General features: G+C 45.6%; 2 protein-coding genes across 10 annotated transcripts in view; one reads left to right on the forward strand and one right to left on the reverse strand.

The window, feature by feature from the left end:
• RPS6KB1 (ribosomal protein S6 kinase B1) overlaps positions 1 to 15,115 on the reverse strand; it is a 56,329-nt gene extending 41,214 nt beyond the window's left edge. For 2 of the 5 annotated variants that reach the window (XR_012088801.1, XM_037993361.2), the window contains exon 1: positions 14,894 to 15,115. Coding sequence is in view for 3 of the 5 variants with exons in the window: in XM_037993361.2 (XP_037849289.1) it covers positions 14,894 to 15,034 (141 nt within the window). In the remaining 2 variants the exon portion in view is untranslated. Of the gene's footprint in view, positions 1 to 14,296; positions 14,396 to 14,893 lie in introns of those variants that run through there. The other 3 variants (XM_008011238.3, XM_073004884.1, XM_037993358.2) reach the window with 3 other exon arrangements.
• Positions 15,116 to 15,305: 190 nt separating this feature from the next.
• TUBD1 (tubulin delta 1) overlaps positions 15,306 to 17,878 on the forward strand; it is a 31,793-nt gene continuing 29,220 nt past the window's right edge. For 2 of the 5 annotated variants that reach the window (XM_037993363.2, XM_073004885.1), the window contains exons 1-2: positions 15,306 to 15,519; positions 17,190 to 17,400. In XM_037993363.2, coding sequence (XP_037849291.1) covers positions 17,229 to 17,400 — 172 coding nt within the window. In that variant the 5' untranslated portion in view covers positions 15,306 to 15,519; positions 17,190 to 17,228. The remainder of the gene's footprint in view (positions 15,520 to 17,189; positions 17,401 to 17,878) is intronic. The other 3 variants (XM_037993365.2, XM_037993367.2, XM_037993366.2) reach the window with 2 other exon arrangements.

Genomic DNA, 17,878 nt, shown 5'->3' on the forward strand with positions numbered 1-17,878 from the left:
GGTTCCTTTCTTGCAGAAATCGAAAAGCTGATCCTAAAATTCATATAGAAATGCAAGGGACAGTTGGGCATAGTGGCTCACACCTATAATCCCAGCACTTTGGGAGGCTGAGGTGGGCGGATCACGAGGTCAGGAGATCGAGACCATCCTGGCCAACATGGTGAAACCCCGTCTCTACTAAAAATACAAAAAAGTAGCCGGGCGTGGTGGCAGGCGCCTGTAGTCCCAGCTACTCGGGAGGCTGAGGCAGGAGAATGGTGTGAGCCCAGGAGGCGGAGCTTACAGTGAGCCGAGATCACGCCACTGCACTTCAGCCTGGGCGACAGAGCAAGACTCTGTCTCAAAAAAAAGAAAAAAAAAAAAAAGAAAAAGAAAGAAATGCAAGTGACCAGATGGGAAAGGTGGCTCACGTCTGTAATCCCAGCACTTTGTGGGGGGCCAAAGAACATGGATCACCTGAGGTCAGGAGTTTGAAACCAGCTTGGCCAACACAGCGAAACCCTGTCTCTACTAAAAATACAAAAATTAGCCAGGTGCGGTGGAGGGCACCTGTAATCTCAGCTACTCAGGAGGTTGAGGCAGGAGAATTGCTTGAACCCGTGAGGCAGAGGTTGCAGTGAGCGAGATCATTCCATTGCACTCCAGCCCAGGTGACAGAGTGAGACTCCATCTCAAAAAAAAAAAAAAAAGGAAGGAAGGAAGAAATGCAAGGGACGCAGGCCAGGTGTGGTGGCTCACACCTGTAATCCTAGCACTTTAGGAGGCTGAGATAGCTGGATCACTCGAGGTCAGGAGTTCAAGACCAGTCTGGCTAATATGGTGAAACCCCATGTCTACTAAAAATACAAAAATTAGCCAAAGTGGTGATATATGCTTGTAATCCCAGCTAATGAGGACTGAGGAGAAGAATGGCTTGAACCCAGGAGACAGAGGTTGCAGTGAGCTGAGATCGTGCCACTGCACACTCCAGCCTGGGCAACGAAGCTAGACTTTGTCTCAAAAAAAAAAAAAAAAGAAAGAAATGCAAGGGGCCCAAAATAACTGATACAATCTTGAAAAAACAAAGTTGGAGAACTGAAATGTCCCCATTTCAAAACATGTTACAAAGCTACAGCCATCAAGACAGTGTGGTAGTGGCATAAAGAAAGACATATAGATCAAGAGAACAGAACTGAGAGTCCAGAAATAAACTCTTATATTTATATTGTCAACTAATTTTTGATAAAACTTCCAAAAATATTCATTAGGCAAGAGGTAATCTTTCAATAAATGTGTTGGAACAACTGGATATCACATACAATTCAAATAATGATGCTAGGACAACTGGGTATCTATATGCTACTTCATACTCTACACAAAAATTAACTCAAAATGGAGCAAAGACCTAAATACAGGAGCTAAGACTATAAAACTCGAGCTGAGTGTGGTGTTGCGTGCCTGTAGTCCCAGCTATCAAGGAGGCTGAGGCAGGATGAACACCTGAGCCTGGGAGTTCCACTCCAGCCTGGGCAACATAGCGGGACCCCCGCCTCCAAAAAAAAATCCTCTCAAGGGCCAGGCGCAGTGGCTCACACCTGTAATCCCAACACTTTGGGAGGCTGAGGTGGGTGGATCACCTGAGGTCAGGAGTTCAAGACCATTCAGACCAATGTGGTGAAACCCCGTCTCTACTAAAAACACAAAAAATTAGCCGGGCATTGTGGCCGGAGCCTGTAATCCCAGCTACTCAGGAGGCTGAGGCAGGAGAATTGCTTGAACCCAGGAGGCGGAGGTTGTAGTGAGCTGAGATTGTGCCATCGCACTCCAGCCTGGGCAACAAGAACAAAACTCCATCTCAAAAAAAAAAAAAAATCCTTCCAAAACTTAACAAGAAAATAAAATTATTAGAAGAAGCATAAGAGGGGCCGGGCGCGGTGGCTCACACCTGTAATACCAGCACTTTGGGAGGCTGAGGTGGGCGGATCACGAGGTCAGGAGATCGAGACCATCTTGGCTAACATGGTGAAACCCCGTCTCTACTAAAAATACAAAAAATTAGCCGGGAGTGGTGGCAGGCGCCTGTAGTCCCAGCTACTCGGGAGGCTGAGGCAGGAGAATGGTGTGAACCCGGGAGGCGGAGCTTGCAGTGAATCGAGATTGCGCCACTGCACTCCAGCCTGGATGACAGAGCGAGACTCTGTCTCAAATTAAAAAAAAAAAAAAAAAGAAGAGGAGGAAGAAGCAGCAGCATAGGAGGGAGTAAATCTTCACGATCCTGGGGAAAGCAATAATACATGAAAGTTTCTTATATACATTACCCAAAGCACAAACAATTCAAAAAATCAATAAACTGATTTACTGAAAATGTAAAACCTTTGCATGTCAAAAGACACCAACACCATCAAGAAAGCTAAAAGAGACTGAGCACAGCGGCTCACACTTGTAATTCCAACACTTTGGGAGGCTGAGGTGGGCATATCACTTGAGCTCAGGAGTTTGAGACCAGCCTGGGCAACATGGTGAAACCTGGTCTCTACAAAATTAGCCAGGCATAGTGGCGCACATCTGTAGTCCCACCTACTCAGGAGGATGAGGTGGGAGGACTGCTTGAGTCCAAGAGGTCAAGGCTGCAGTGAGCCAAAATTGCGTCACTCCTGCCTGGGTGACAGACTGAGACCCTGTCTCAAAAAAGAAAATAAAAACCATAGAATAAGAGTATGTAAAGAATGTGGCCAGGTGCAGTGGCTCACGCCTGTAATCCTAGCACTTTGGGAGGCCGAGACAGACAGATCACAAGGTCAGGGGTTCGAGATCAGCCTGGCCAACATAGTGAAACCCCATCGCTACTAAAAATACAAAAATGAGCCAGACATGGTGGTGAGTGCGTGTAGTCCCAGCTACTCGGGAGGCTGAGGCAGGAGAATTGCTTGAAACTGGGAGGTGGAGGTTGCAGTGAGCTGAGATCGCAACACTGCACTCCAGCCTGGGCAACAGAGTGAGACTCCATCTCAAAAAAAAAAAAAAAAAAAAAGGAACACCAGGTGCAGTGGCTCACATCTGTAATCCCAGCATTTTGGGAGGCCAAGGCAGGCAGATAATTTGAGGTCAGGAATTTGACACCAGCCTGGCCAAAATGGCAAAACCCAATCTCTACTAAAACTATAAAAATTAGCTGGGCTTGGTGGTGGGCACCTGTAATCCCAGCTACTAGGGAGGCTGTGGCAGGAGAATTGCTTGAACCCAGGAGGCAGAGGTTGCAGTGAGCAGAGATGGCACCACAGCACTCCAGCCTGGGCAACAGAGCAGACTCCGTCTCAAAAAACAAAAATGATATATAAAGAATTACTCCGGGCTGGGCACAGTGATTCACGCCTGTAATCCCAACACTATGGGAGGCCGAGGAGGGCAGATCATGAGGTCAGGAGTTCGAGACCAGCCTGGCTAACACAGGGAAAACCCGTCTCTACTAATACAAAAAATTAGCCAGGCGTGGTGGCGGGTGCCTATAGTCCCAGCTACTCAGGAGGCTGAAGCAGGAGAATCACTTGAACCTGGGAGGTGGAGGTTGCAGTGAGCTGAGATCATGCCACTGCACTCCAGCCTGGGCAGCAAAATGAGACTCCATCTCAAAAAAAAAAAAAAAAAAAAAAAGAATTACTCCAACTCAATAATAAAAAGATAAATAGGCCAGACACAGTGGGTCACACCTGTAATCCCAGCACTTTGGGAAGCCCAGGTGGAAGACTGCTTGAGGCCAGGAGTTCGAGACCAGAACTTCAAAGTGAGATCTCATCTCTAAAATAAATAAATATATACACATAAATAAAATATATAAAGAAAAAGATGGCACACCCAATTTTTGAAAAATGAGCTAGGATCTGAATAGGTATTTCTCCAAAGAAAATATACAAATGAACAATAAGCAAATGAAAAGATGTTCAACATCATTAGCTGTTAGGGAAATGCAAATCAAAACCACACTAGGAAACTACTTCATACCCACTAGGATAACAATAGATAATAAAGAAGAAAAGTAAGTTGGGGAATGATGTAGAGAAACTGGAACCCGCATACAGTGCTAGTGAGAATGTAAAATGGTGCAACCATATTGGAAAAGTTAGTCTCTTAAAAAATTAAACATAGACTTACTACTGTATGACCTAACAAATCTACTCCAACATATCTACTCAAAAGAAATGAAAAGTATACGCTCCATAAAGATCTGGGCACAAATGTTCATAAATTTTTTTTTTTTTTTTTGAAACAAGGTGTCACTGTACCACCCAGGCTGGAGTGCAGTGGTGCGATCACGGCTCACTGCAGCCTCAACCTCCTGGGTTCAGGTGATCCTCCCACTTCAGCCTCCCAAACAGCTGGGACTACAAGTGCATACCACCATGCTCAGCTCATCTTTTTTTTTTTTTTTTTTTGAGATGGAGTCTCGTTCTGTTGCCCAGGCTGAAGTGCAGTGGTGCTATCTCAGGTCACTGCAACCTCCGCCTCCTGGGTTCAAGCAATTCTCTGCCTCAGCCTCCTAAGTAGCTGGGATTACAGGGACCCACCACCATGCCCAGCTAATTTTTGTATTTTTAGTAGAGACGGGGTTTCAGCATCTTGGCCAGGCTGGTCTTAAATTCCTGACTTCATGATCCACCCAGCTCGGCCTCCCAAAATGCTGGGATTACAGGCCACCGTGCCCAGTCTCAGCTCATTTTTTGTAGAGAATAGGTTTCGTCATGTTACCAGGCTGGTCAGGAACTCCTGGACTCCAGAGATCCACCGGCCTCAGCCTCCCAAAGTGCTGGGATTATAGGCACGAGCCCCACACCCAGCCTTCTAAAAGCTTTTTTCAGGCCAGGCGAGGTGGCTCATGCCTATAATCCCAACACTTTGGGAGGCAGAGGCAGAAGAACTGCTTGAGGCCAGGAGTTTAAAACCTACCTGGGGCTGGGCGTGGTGGCTCACGCCTGTAATCCCAGCACTTTGGGAGGCCAAGGCGGGCAGATCACGAGGTCAGGAGTTCGAGACCAGCCTGGCCAATGCGGTGAAACTCTGTCTCTACTAAAAATCCAAAAAATAGTTGGGCATGGTGGTACGCGCCTATAGTCCCAGCTCGGGAGCCTGAGGCAGAAGAATCGCTTGGACCCAGGAGGTGGAGGTTGCATTGAGCCGAGATCATGCCACTGCACTCCAATCTAGGCGACAGAGCAAGACTCCGTCTCCAAAAAAAAAAAACAACTTGGACAAAATCACGAGACCCCCAATTCTGCAACAAATCAAAAACTAGCTGGCAATGGTAGCACATGCCTGTGGTCCCAGCTACATGAGAGACTGAGGCAGGAGAATTACTTCAGCCCAGGAGGGCAAAGCTGCAGCGAGCTGTTTCACGCCACTGCACTAGAGCACGGGCAACAGAGCGAGATCCTATCTCCAAAAAAAAAAAGAAACAAAAAGTGCTTAATTCACAGTTCAAGTGAACATCTGAATAACTCAAATGAACATCAACTGGTGAATGGATAACCAAAATGCATTGTAGCCATACAATGGAATAACTATTTGGCCCTAAAAAGAAATGAAGTACTGATACATGTTACAACATAGATGATCTTCAAAAACATTATGTTAAGTGAAAGAAGCATCTGGGTGCTGTGGCTCATGCCTGTAATCCCAGCACTTTGGGAGGCCGAGGTAGGCAGATCACATGAGGTCAGGAGTTTCAGACCAGCCTGGCTAACACGGCAAAACCCCATCTCTACTAAAAATACAAAAATTAGCCAGGTGTGGTGATGCACGCCTGTAGTTCCAGCTACTCAGGAGGGTGAGGCAGGAGAATTACTTGAACCCGGGAGGCAGAGGTGGCAGTGAGCAGACATCACACTACTGCACTCCAGCGTAGGTGAAAAGTGAGACTCTGTCTCAAAAAAAAAAAAAAAACAAGGAAGGCCACCAAATATAAAAGGTCATACACTATGTGATTCCATTTTTCCATTTGTATGGAATGTCCAGAAAAAGATTTTTTTTTTTTTTTTAGAGACAGGGTCTCATTCTGTTGCCCAGGTTTTGAAAAGTGCAGTGGCAGGATCACCACAAACTCAACCTTGGAGACTCAAGCGATCATCCAACTTCAGCCTTCCAAGTAGCTGAGGCTACAGGCACGCACCAAGTTGGATAATTTTTTTCTATTTTTCATAGAGACGGGGTCTCACTATGTTGCCCAGGCTGGTCTCAAGTGATCCTCCTCCTGCCACGGCCTCCCAAAGTGTTGGGATCACAGGTATGAGCCACCATACTGGGCCTAGAAAAGCTAAATCTATAGAGATGAGAAATAGATTAGTTAGTTGGCTGGGGCTGAGGGTGAGGGTGAGAATCAGAAATAACAAAATTGGCCAAAAGTTTCTTTTTTTTTTTTTTTTTTTTCCTCCAGAGACAGAGTCTTGTTATGTTGCCCAGGCTGATTTCAAATTCCTAGGCTCATGGGATCCATCTGCCTTGGCCTCCCAAAGTGCTGGGATTACAGGCGTGAGCCACCACGCCCGGCCCCAAAATTTCTTTAGAAGGTGGTAAAATGTTTTTTTTTTTTAAAGATGGGGTCTCAGCCGGGCGTGGTGGCTCAGCCCGTAATCCCAGCACTTTGGGAGGCCGAGGTGGGCGGATCACGAGGTCAGAAAATTGAGACCATCCTGGCTAACACGGTGAAACCTCGTCTCTACTAAAAATACAAAAAAATTAGTCAGGTGTGGTAGCAGGCGCCTGTAGTCCCAGCTATGAGGCAGGAGAATGCGTGAACCCGGGAGGTGGAGCTTGCAATGAGCTGAGATCGTGCCACTGCACTCCAGCCTGGGTGACAGAGTGAGACTCTGTCTCAAAAAAAAAAAAAAAAAAAAAAAAAAAGACAGACAGGGTCTGACTCTGTCGCCCAGGCTGGAGTGCAGTGGCGCAATCTCGGCTCACGGGAACCTCCGCCTCCCGGGTTCAAACGATTATCCTGCCTAAGTCTCCCAAGTAGCTAGGATTACAGGCATGCACCACCACGTCTGGGTATTTTTGTATTATTAGTAGAGACGGGATTTTACCCTGTTGGCCAGGCTGGTCTCGAACTCCCAACCTCAGGTGATCCATCTGCCCTGGCCTCCCAAAGTGCTGGGATTACAGGCCTGAGCCACTGTGCCGGGCCGAGTGGTAAAAATTTCTAAAACCTAATCGTGGTGAGGGTTGCAAAACTCTGTAAATATACTCAAAGTCACTGAATTGTAGAAACAAAGAACAAGAAACTTGGCAGCAGAATTTCAGTTATTGACATTACAATATATAGCTTTAAAATGAATCTAACCTGATTATGAACTCTCAGTTTACACGAAAGGATACCAACTAATTGAAAACAGAATCTAGGCCAGGCGCGTGGCTCACGCCTGTAATCCCAACACTTTGGGGCTGAGGCGGGCGGATCACCTGAGGTCGGGAGTTCGAGATCAGCCTGGCCAACACGGAGAAACCCCGTCTCTACTAAAAATACAAAGATTAGCTGGGCCTGGTGGTGGGCACCCGTAATCCCAGCTACTCGGGAAGCTGAGGCAGGAGAATCGCTTGAACCCAGGAGGCGGAGGCTGCAGTGAGCCGAGATCGCGCCACCGCACTCCAGGCTGGGTGACAAAAGTGAGACTCCATCTCAAAAAAAGAAAATAGACTCTAAAAAATTACAAGTCTTTAAGCAACCGTGTCCAAATTTTAGAGTAATTAAGATATTAAAGTGAATAATCTTTCTTCAAAACTACCAGTACACAGCCAACATACACAACAAAAACAGGTGTGTGTGTGTGTGTGTGTGTGTGTGTGTGTGTGTAGCAACTAGATTTCTGTCACCCAGGCTGGAGTGCAGTGGTAGGATCACAGCTCATTGCATCCTCAAACTCCTGGGCTCAAGTGATCATCTCTTCTCAGCCTCTGGAGTCACTAGGGCCAAGTGTGTGCTACTATGCCCACTATTTATTTTTTTAATTTTCTGTACAGATGGGGTCTTGTTTTGTTGGCCAGTTTGGTCTCGAACTCTTGGCCTCAAATGATCCTTCCACCTTAGCTTCCCAAAGTTCTGGGACTACAGGCATGAGCCATCATACCCAGCCAAAAATTGATAGTATTCTTATAGAATAAATGTTCAAATGCCCCCAAAACACAAACTTTTAGTCATAACTCACTCACGGTGTGAACAAATGACAATAACATGTAATACCAGCAATGTACATTTCATGATTATACACAGGCAAAGAGATGGGGCAGTATCAAGAGGAATAAAACCAGTTCTCACCATTTTAACCAAATACAGTTTCTTTTGTGTGTGGGATATGGGGGTGGTCATGGTTAAAGGTTTTTTTTGTCTTTGTTGCCCTATATAATCACCTAGGATGGCTTCACTTTTATGACAAAAGACTAACTTCTTTCAGATGTGATAAAACTGGTATGACATAATTGTTTTTTCTTTAATGTTAGTTTTATTTAATTCTAAATTAAAGACTACAGAGTAGTTAAGACTGAACCATGATTTTGAAGCCACCTCACAAGACATGCCCTGTAGCTATGTTTCATTTCCTGAGCTGGCCAGACCTGTAATGCTGGCATCTGCATATTGTGCTAGTAACTTTTACCATTACCGTCTAGGACAGAAGCACTTGAGGCACAAATCTTTTCTGTTACTCAAATACCTTTAGAAATCTCACACAAGAAGTGTCAGCTGGCCGGGCGCGGTGGCTCACGCCTGTAATCCCAGCACTTTGGGAGGCCGAGGCGGGCGGATCACAAGGTCAGGAGATCGAGACCATGGTGAAACCCCGTCTCTACTAAAAAACAGAAAAAAATTAGCCGGGCGCAGTGGCGGGCGCCTGTAGTCCCAGCTACTCGGGAGGCTGAGGCAGGAGAATGGCGTGAACTCGGAAGGCGGAGCTTGCAGTGAGCCGAGATTGCGCCACTGCACTCCAGCCTGGGCAACAGAGCAAGACTCCGTCTCAAAAAAAAAAAAAAAAAAAAGAAGTGTCAGCTAACATTACGAAACACATACTGACAACTCTCTTTCACAGGAAACTCTTTACTCCTTTTTTTTTTTCTTGAGATGAAGTCTCGCTCTTGTCCCCCAGGCTGGAGTGCAATGGTGCGATCTTGGCTCACTGCAACCTCCGCCTCCTGGGTTCAAGTGATTCTCCTGCCTCAGCCTCCCGAGTAGCTGGGATTACAGGTGCCTGACACCAGGCCTGGCTGATTTTTTTTATTTTTAATAGAGAGGGGGTTTTCACCATGTTGGCCAGGCTGGTCTCAAACTCCTTACCTCAGGTGATCTACCTGCCTCGGCCTCCCAAAGTGCGCCCAGGGTGGCATGAGCCACCCTGCCCGGCCAGGAGACTCTTTACTCCTAATTTTTTTCTGCTGCCTTAAGCTTTATGGGCCTATCCAATGTCTTTGCTGTGTTCATTAGGATTGACAAGATTCAGTAACTTAGAGGAAATGGAAGAAAGGGTAGAACTTTGCCTAAACTCTTGGGTTATTTAAAAAATAGTTGCTGTGGCCAGGCACAGTGGCTCACACCTACAATCCCAGCACTTTGGGAGGCCGAGGCGGGTGTACCACCTGAGGCCAGGAGTTCGAGACCAGCCTGGCCAACATGGTGAAATCCTGTCTCTACCAAAAAAATACAAAAAATTAGCTGGGTATCATGGCGGGCACCTGTAATCCCAGCTACTCGGGAGGCTGAGGAAGGAGAATCGCCTGAATCTGGGAAGTGGAGGCTGCAGTGAGCCAAGATTGTGCCATTGCACTCCAGCCTGGGCGAATAGAACAAGAAGACTTCGTCTCAAAAAAAAAAAAAAAAGAGAATAAACCCATTCTGGAAATTCTATCAGTTCAACTAATGAAGATACAAAGCACCTTCCTATCCAGTTTTCTCCCATGCCCTGCTCCAAAGCCACTGTCATAGGGAACCAACATAACTGATGAGAGTATGGTATATGGTATACATAATGAAAGTAATCTCATATTTGAAGTAATCAAATATTTCAAATTCTGAATTACAGTACAAAGTGAGAATTTTTTAAATTGCATTACAGTTTTCTACTACTCTTAATGCTACAGAGAGCAGAGAAGATTCCAATATTTTTGCAATGTAATTAAATTATCTGAAGGAAAACTTCTCCTTAGTTTCAATTCACTGCCCCAAATGATATCATCAACAGTGAAACAAAAAAACAAACAAAAAGACACCCTCCCCCCAAAAACTCCCCTCTTACCAATAGGCTTTGATTATATTCCTCTGAGATATTTAAATAGAATCTTTTTTTTTTTTTCTGAGATGGAGTCTCACTCTGTCACCCAGGCTGGAGTGCAGTGGTGTGATCTCGGCTCACTGCAACCTCCACCTCCCGGGTTCAAGAGATTCTCCTGTCTCAGCCTCCTGAGTAGCTGGGACTAGAGGTGTGCACCACCATGACCAGCTAATTTTTGTATTTTTAGTAGAGACTGGGTTTCACCATATTGGCGAGGCTGGTCTCCAGCTCCTGACCTTGTGATCCACCTGCCTCGGCCTCCCAAAGTGCTGGGATTACAGGCGTGAGCCACTGAGCCCAGCCTTAAACAGGATCTTTTTTAAGTTAGGTAGCAGATATTCAACTTTGTCCATAAATGTATCAGTTTAGTCTCCTCATCTTTTAATCTCTGATGAATTAAATAAACTATGTAAATACCTATATTTACTAATGCATAGTCACTCTGTAATGTACCTTGAAAGGCACATCTCTCTAAATGGGATCAATTATTTAAAAAAAAAAATACACACTATGATACTACAGTTGTAAAACTACAGCACCTCTAGTTTAACTGCAATTATTAAGTCTCTAGGCATATGAGGGTAAATCCGAATGATTGGTTCCTTAGCGATAACAAGACAAGCTGTATTTCTGTGAACTAGCTAATTGCTTAATACACCAGGATATTTTGAGAGTACTGTACTTTATGTACTTATTTCATGTAACCCTCATGTTACAGAAAATGTCTGAGATTAAGGAATTTACTCCAGATCACAGAGTGAGTATGGCCAAAGGAATCCGAATTCACTTTTGACATACCACAAAGAGGAACTTTATAAACACGACTAGTAAATGCAGTGAAGAACCCGTGCAATGAAGCTTGCTGTCAGAAGACACTACCACTGTGCGATCTTTGGCTATCATCTGGCCCATGCCTCAGCTTCCTTACTATAAAATGAAGAAGACTACTCTGATATGCACCAATGGTTAAAAACTTTGTGTAATAAATAAAGGCTATAAATTCACAAATAGAACTATTAGAAGATTTTCTAAGAATCTAAACTTCTCTCATTTTCCAGATTTTTTTTTTTTTTTTAAATTTCAGGGTAATCTGGATGTCACTGAATCTCCTTGGATTGCCAACCCAATTCTACTCCAAATCTTCCATTATCCATCTTGAGGCACCTCTTAGAATAACACACTAAAAAGAAACATTTTCAACTCCAAAAAGTGTTGCTAAGACATATTTTACAGAAGTCTCTTCCTCAAAATCCTCTTTAATTGCCTTTGCTCTTTCCCCAAACTTTCTCTCCCCAAGGTCGGGTCTATATTTCTTTCTCTTTCCTATTTCCACCAATTTTTCTGACCTCCTCCTTGAACCCTCTCAAAATCCTACTTGCTTGTACCCAGCAGGAAAAAAGCCCTGGAACACCTACTGCTCTTGAAACACAACAAGAAAGTGAAAAGAAAAAGTCCCAGTTCATACAGGAATTTTAATGCAGTATTGTACTTTCAAAAACGAATAAACCTGGCCAGGCGTGGTGGCTCACACCAGTAATCCCAGCATTTTTGGAGGCTGAGGTGGGCAGATCACCTGAGGTTGGAAGTTCCGGACCAGCCTGACCAAAATGGAGAAACCCCGTCTCTACTAAAAATACAAAAATTAGCCGGGCCTGGTGGCGGGCACCTGTAATCCCAGCTACTCGGGAGGCTGAAGAAGGAGAATCGCTTGAATCTGGGAAGTGGAGGCTGCAGTGAGCCGAGATTGCACCATTGCACTCCAGCCTGGGCGAATAGAACAAGACGACTTCGTCTCAAAAAAAAAAAAAGAGAATAAACCCATTCTGGAAATTCTATCAGTTCAACTAATGAAGATATAAAGCACCTTCCTATCCAGTTTTCTCCTGTGCCCTGCTCCAAAGCCACTGTAATAGGGAACCAATATAACTGATAAGAGTATGGTATGTGGCATACATAATGAAAGTAATCTCATATTTGTTTCCCATTGTATTTAGTGTACCATTATGTTCGATTAAGAGGCTAACTGGAATTCCGTATGAAAACATCATTAAAAAAGCACACACCGGCCGGGCACAGTGGCTCACACCTCTAATCCCAGCACTTTGGGAGTCCAAGACGGGTGGATCACTGGAGCTCAGGAGTTCGGGACCACCCTGGGCAACATGGTGAAACCCCATCTCTACTAAAATACAAACAATTAGCCAGGCGTGGTGGTACGCGCCTGTAGTCCCAGCTACTCAGAAGGCTGAGGCACGAGAATCACTTGAGCCCGGGAGGCTGAGGCTGCAGTGAGCGGAGATCGGGCCACTGCACTCCAGCTTGGACTACACAGTGAGACTGTCTCAGAAAAAATTAAAATAAAATAAAATAAAATAAAAAGCCTGGTTGGGTGGCTCACACCTATAATCCCAGCACTTTGGGAGACCGAGGCAGGTGATCACCTGAGGTCAGAAGTTCAAGACCAGCCTGGGCCACATGGTGAAATCCCATCTCTACTAAAATACAAAAAATTAGCCGGGTGATGTGGCGTGCCCTTGTAATCCCAGCTGCCTCCTGAGACAGGAGAATCGCTTGAACCCGGGAGGCAGAGGCTGCAGCGAGCCAAGATCACGGCACTGCACTCTAGCCTGGGAGACAGAGGGAGACCCTGTCTCAAAAAAAAGCCAGGCGCGGTGGCTCACGCCTATAATCCCAGCACTTTGGGAGGCCAAGGTGGGTGGATCACAAGGTCAAGAGATCAAGACCATCCTGGCTAACAGTGAAACCCCATCTCTACTAAAAATACAAAAAATCAGCCAGGTGTGGTGGCATGCACCTGTAGTTCCAGCTACTCAGGAGGCTGAGGCAAGAGAATTGCTTGAACCCGGGAGGCAGAGGTTGCAGTGAGCCGAGATCACGCCACTGCACTCCAGCCTCGCTGACGGAGCAAGACTGTCTCAAAAAAAAAAAGAAAGAAAAGAAAAAGCACACACCTCAATATCCACTTTCTAAACCATGTGATTTTGATTTAGTCTCATTTGATTATGAAAAGAACAGTATTAGCCAGGTACGGTGATTTACACCTATAATCCCAGCATTTTGGGAGGCCAAGGCTGGTGGATCATTTGGGGTCAGGAGTTCAAGACCAGCCTGGCCAATACGGTGAAACCCCATCTCTACTAAAAATACAAAAATTAGCCAGGCGTGGTGGCACATGCCTGTAATCCCAGCTACTCGGGAGGCTGAGGCATGACAATCGCTTAACTGGGGAGGCTGGGATTGCAGTGAGCTGAGATCGCACCATTGCATTCCAGCCTGGGCAATAGAGTGAGACCTAGTCTCAAAACAAAACAAACAAACAAACATAACAGTATTATTTTAGGCCACTTAGTTTCTTAAAGTGTTCAAAGTTCTTTATATATACCATCTCAATCTTTTGTCAACAGTAGGGCAGGTGTCAGAGGAAAAAACCGAAGGTGAGGCAAGGGAAAGGAAGCCCCTATGTAATTAGAGCAAACATCTGACATCAGTCATTAACCCATGTATTCAACTAGACATTGGAATTCAGATGCTAAACTACCAAGAGGTTATCAACTGATGATCATTTGGTCCAGGATCAGTGGTTTAGTATGACAACATTTTTGAACTTAAAGTGCAATTTGTCATTTTTTGATAAATGTATCTAGGGAAAAAAAAAGATATTCCATAAAGATTAACAAACCACTAAGCCAGCCAAGGTAAAAGCAAGCTATGCATTAGGAATACAATTCTAAATTTAGTACCCTAAATTACAGCAAGGAAAGCCCTCATATCACCATTCACAAGTCTCTGTTCAGGCAACTTATTTCTGGCAAGCTAAATCAAGGCTGTCAACACTGTTTTTTTTTTCACCCCAAAATTACATTAATTATTCTGAAAAAAATATAGACATCTTCAACTTGGGGAAAGGTTACAAGTGCCGTGTGTCCTCATAAATGCTTGTTTTAAAAAGTCACACGGAAGGGGGTTTTAAAAAAAAAAGCAAACAAACAAACCCTGGAAGATTGGAAGATGCAGCAGAGCCCCCTTGCTCCCGAAATAAAACTCCTGGTGGCTGTAACAGCAGCGGCAGTGCTACTCCCGACAGAAGTTTTCAGCTGTCACTTCTAACAGCTGAGCGCTTCCTAGGAGAGAAGCGACAGGCCGAGAAGAGAGGTGGTTGTGGGAGGTCTGAAGATTTAATACTTGAAATTCTAGACTCGAAGGGAAACCCTCCACACTTCACCTGCACTTACGGGACACCCAGCAAGCGCAGCCCCCGTCTCCCCAACACACGCTCACGCCACCCGCGCCCCGCCACACTCAAGTCCAGCAGCTCGAGGAATCGACCACGCGTCCGTTCTCTTTCCCCCTTCGGACTGTTCGGGGCTGCGCTGACCTGGGGCTAAGGGTGCGACCTGCACCTGCGAGCCCCGCAGAGGCCTCACACCTAGGGCCATGTCCGCCCCGCCCGCTCCCCTGTCTCGGGCCGCGCGACCCTCAGCTCCTCAGGAGCCCCCCGAGTCTCCACGCTCTAGGACACACCGCGCTTCCTGCGCCCGCGCCGCCGCCCCGGCCCTGTCACCTCGGGCCCCCGGGGACCCGGGCCTCACCCCCTCCTCCAGCTCATCCTCTGAGCCCGCGTCCTCTGGCTGGTCCAGGTCTATGTCAAACACTCCTGCCATGTCCTCAGCTTCCCTGTCTCGGAAGTCCGGCGCTGGGTAAAAGCCGTCCCGCCTCCTTCGTCGCCTCATGGGCCCGGACCCGCCGCAGCCAACACCGCCGCTGCCGCCATCACCGGCTGCTTAGGCTCAGTGCGTCTGCGCCTAGGCCCTAGACTGGCTCCTAAAGTTCAGCGCAGGAACATGCGTACAGGGTTCCGTGAAGCCAAACTGTGGGCAGTAGACATGCGCAGAACTATCGCCAGGATCCAGGTGCTGGCAAAAACATGCGCAAAACACCAGCCGAAGCCGCGCATGGAGACTAGAGCACGCGCATTGTCAGCTAAAGCTTTCGGTGGACATTGAGCATGCGTACCATATCTGAAGTTCGTAAATTGAAATTGAACATGCGTAATTAATCTTTCTGAATAGGAAAAAATATATACACAACAAAAACTCTCCGTTTATGGAACATGCGCATTCGTTCTCAGGTGTTTCGTGTTGAAAGTGAGCATGCGCATGGTGAGTAGGTTGGTCCGAAGTTTGAACGGGACAGAAGTGCTTGTCCGCATCTGGCGGTGAGTGGTGTTACTTGTGGGGAACTCCTGGGGCCCGTGGGGAACGGGAGACCTTTTGGCTTTGCTGTTTACTAGTTCTGTGGCGTGGCCTTGGAAAAGTCAGTAACCTTTCAGAGCCTCAGTTTCTTTATCTGTAAAATGAGGATAATAAAATACCTACTTTGCCGTTTGACATTTTAAGCACAGAGTCTGTCTTCACAACCCACGGCTCATTTCCAGTGTTGCATAGACCTGATGTGAAGTCTTTATCAAAAATTATCTATTTTCCTAGGCAAAAATAATGAGGACCTGCTCTAATATTTCTTTTGCTTTCTTTCTTTTTAAAAAGGAGATAGGGTCTCGCTATGTTGCCCAGGCTGATCTGGAATCCCTGGGCTCAAGTGATCCTCCCGCCTTGGCCTCCCAAAGTACTGAGATTACGGCCATGAGCCATTGAGCCCGGTTAATATTTCATATGGTTTTCTTTCTCCAAGCTCCATCTTTCTTGCTGTCCTACCTGAGCTAAACACAAAATCTTTCTTACAGGTTTTACTAAAGTTACCAGGCTAGACTAGTGGAGAAAGCCTAAGTCATATTTAGAAGAGAGAAAATTAATGTTAATTGAATGTGCAATATTGAGCTCACTTCTGCGTTCTACATGTTCTTGTGGTGTGAAGGGTGGTACTACTAATTTCTTCAATCGACATCTGTTTTGTCTTGTTTTTATTTTTATTTTTTAATTTTTTTAATTTTTTTTTTTTTTGAGACAGGAGGATGTCACTCTGTCACCCAGGCTGGAGTGCAGTGGCAACATCTTGGCTCACTGCAGCCTTGACCTCCCAGGCTCAGGTGATCCTCCCACCTCAGCCTCCTGAGTAGCTTGGACTGCAGGCGCACACCACCACGCCCAGCTAATGTTTGTATTTTTTGTACAAACAGGGTTTTGCCATGTTGACTAGGTCTAGAACAGCCAGGCTAAGGTGATCCTCCCAACTCAGCCTCCCAAAATGCTGGCATTGCAGGTGTGAGCCACGGCACCCAGCCTCTTTTTTTCTTTTATCACACCTCAACTGAGGAGAATGTTTTGTTTTAAATGTATGCTTAGGAAAAAAGTGAGTATAAATCAGATTTTGGAAACTATTGAGCTGTGTATGAATGGATTCATGTACAGTAAATCACAAATCCCAAGACCATATAGAGAGTAAGATAACTTCCTTGAATGACTGGCTCCTTAGACAATGCAGCTGTTCCATCTCCAACATTATATATGTATGTGGCATTTTAAAATGACTTTTTGGGCCGGGTGCGGTGGCTCATGCCTGTAATCCCAGCACTTTGGGAGGCCGCGGTGGGCAGATCACGAGGTCAAGAGTTCAAGACCAACCTGGCCAACATGGTGAAACCCCATCTCTACTAAGAATACAAAAATTAGCCAGGCATGGGAGCACATGCCTGTAATCCCAGCTACTCAGGAGGCTGAGGCAGGAGAATCGCTTGAACCTGGGAGGTGGAGGTTGCAGTGAACCGAGAGTGTGCCACTACACTCTAGCCTGGGCGACAAAGCAAGACTCCATCTTGGGAAAAAAAAAAAAAAAAAGACTTTTTATTGATATATAATTAACACATATGGCATTTTATTTGTTCTTATTAGTAATGTAGTAGTTCTCAAAGCCTATTTTTTTCGATTACAGGTTGTTTTTAGAGGTAATACACCTAGTTTGTGGCTCAGCATGTCAATTGTAACAGTGCAACTTGGTCAGTGTGGCAATCAGATTGGTTTTGAAGTTTTTGATGCTTTGCTTAGTGACTCACACAGTTCCCAGGGACTCTGCTGTAAGAGAGAGAATGAGGCATATCAAGCATCTTGCAAAGAGAGATTCTTCAGTGAGGAGGAGAATGGAGGTAGGTGTGGCCCACAGTCCTCTCCTTTACTCTGATAGAACCAACCCCTTCAAAGCCAGGCCTTCCACATGGTTTTCAAACCCCATTCCTTTCCATCTCACTAGGGAATGACTTTCTTTTTGCTTTTCATTTCTATGTTAATAATCTTTGCTTTTCCAGTGGCATTTTCCCTTCCACATGCTCAGATCTCACCAATTTAAAACCAACCAAACAAAACTCATCTCTTGACTATAGCTTTCGTCTCCCTTGTTATCTCTTTGCCTTTCATCTAAGATTCTCAAAAGAGGACCCTGCTTAATCACCTATGATCCTGCTTCTGCCTCATAGCACCACTGAAGCTGCTCTAAAAAAGGTTTCCAGTGACCTCCGAATCACCAGATCCAACTACTGTTTTTCTTTTCTTTTTTTCTTTTTCTTGTAGAGACAGATTCTTGCTACACTATGTTACCCAGGTTGGAGTACAGTGACTATTCACAGG

Source organism: Chlorocebus sabaeus, chromosome 16 (genome assembly GCF_047675955.1).
Source record: "Chlorocebus sabaeus isolate Y175 chromosome 16, mChlSab1.0.hap1, whole genome shotgun sequence".
NCBI classification, from domain to species: Eukaryota; Metazoa; Chordata; class Mammalia; order Primates; family Cercopithecidae; genus Chlorocebus; species Chlorocebus sabaeus.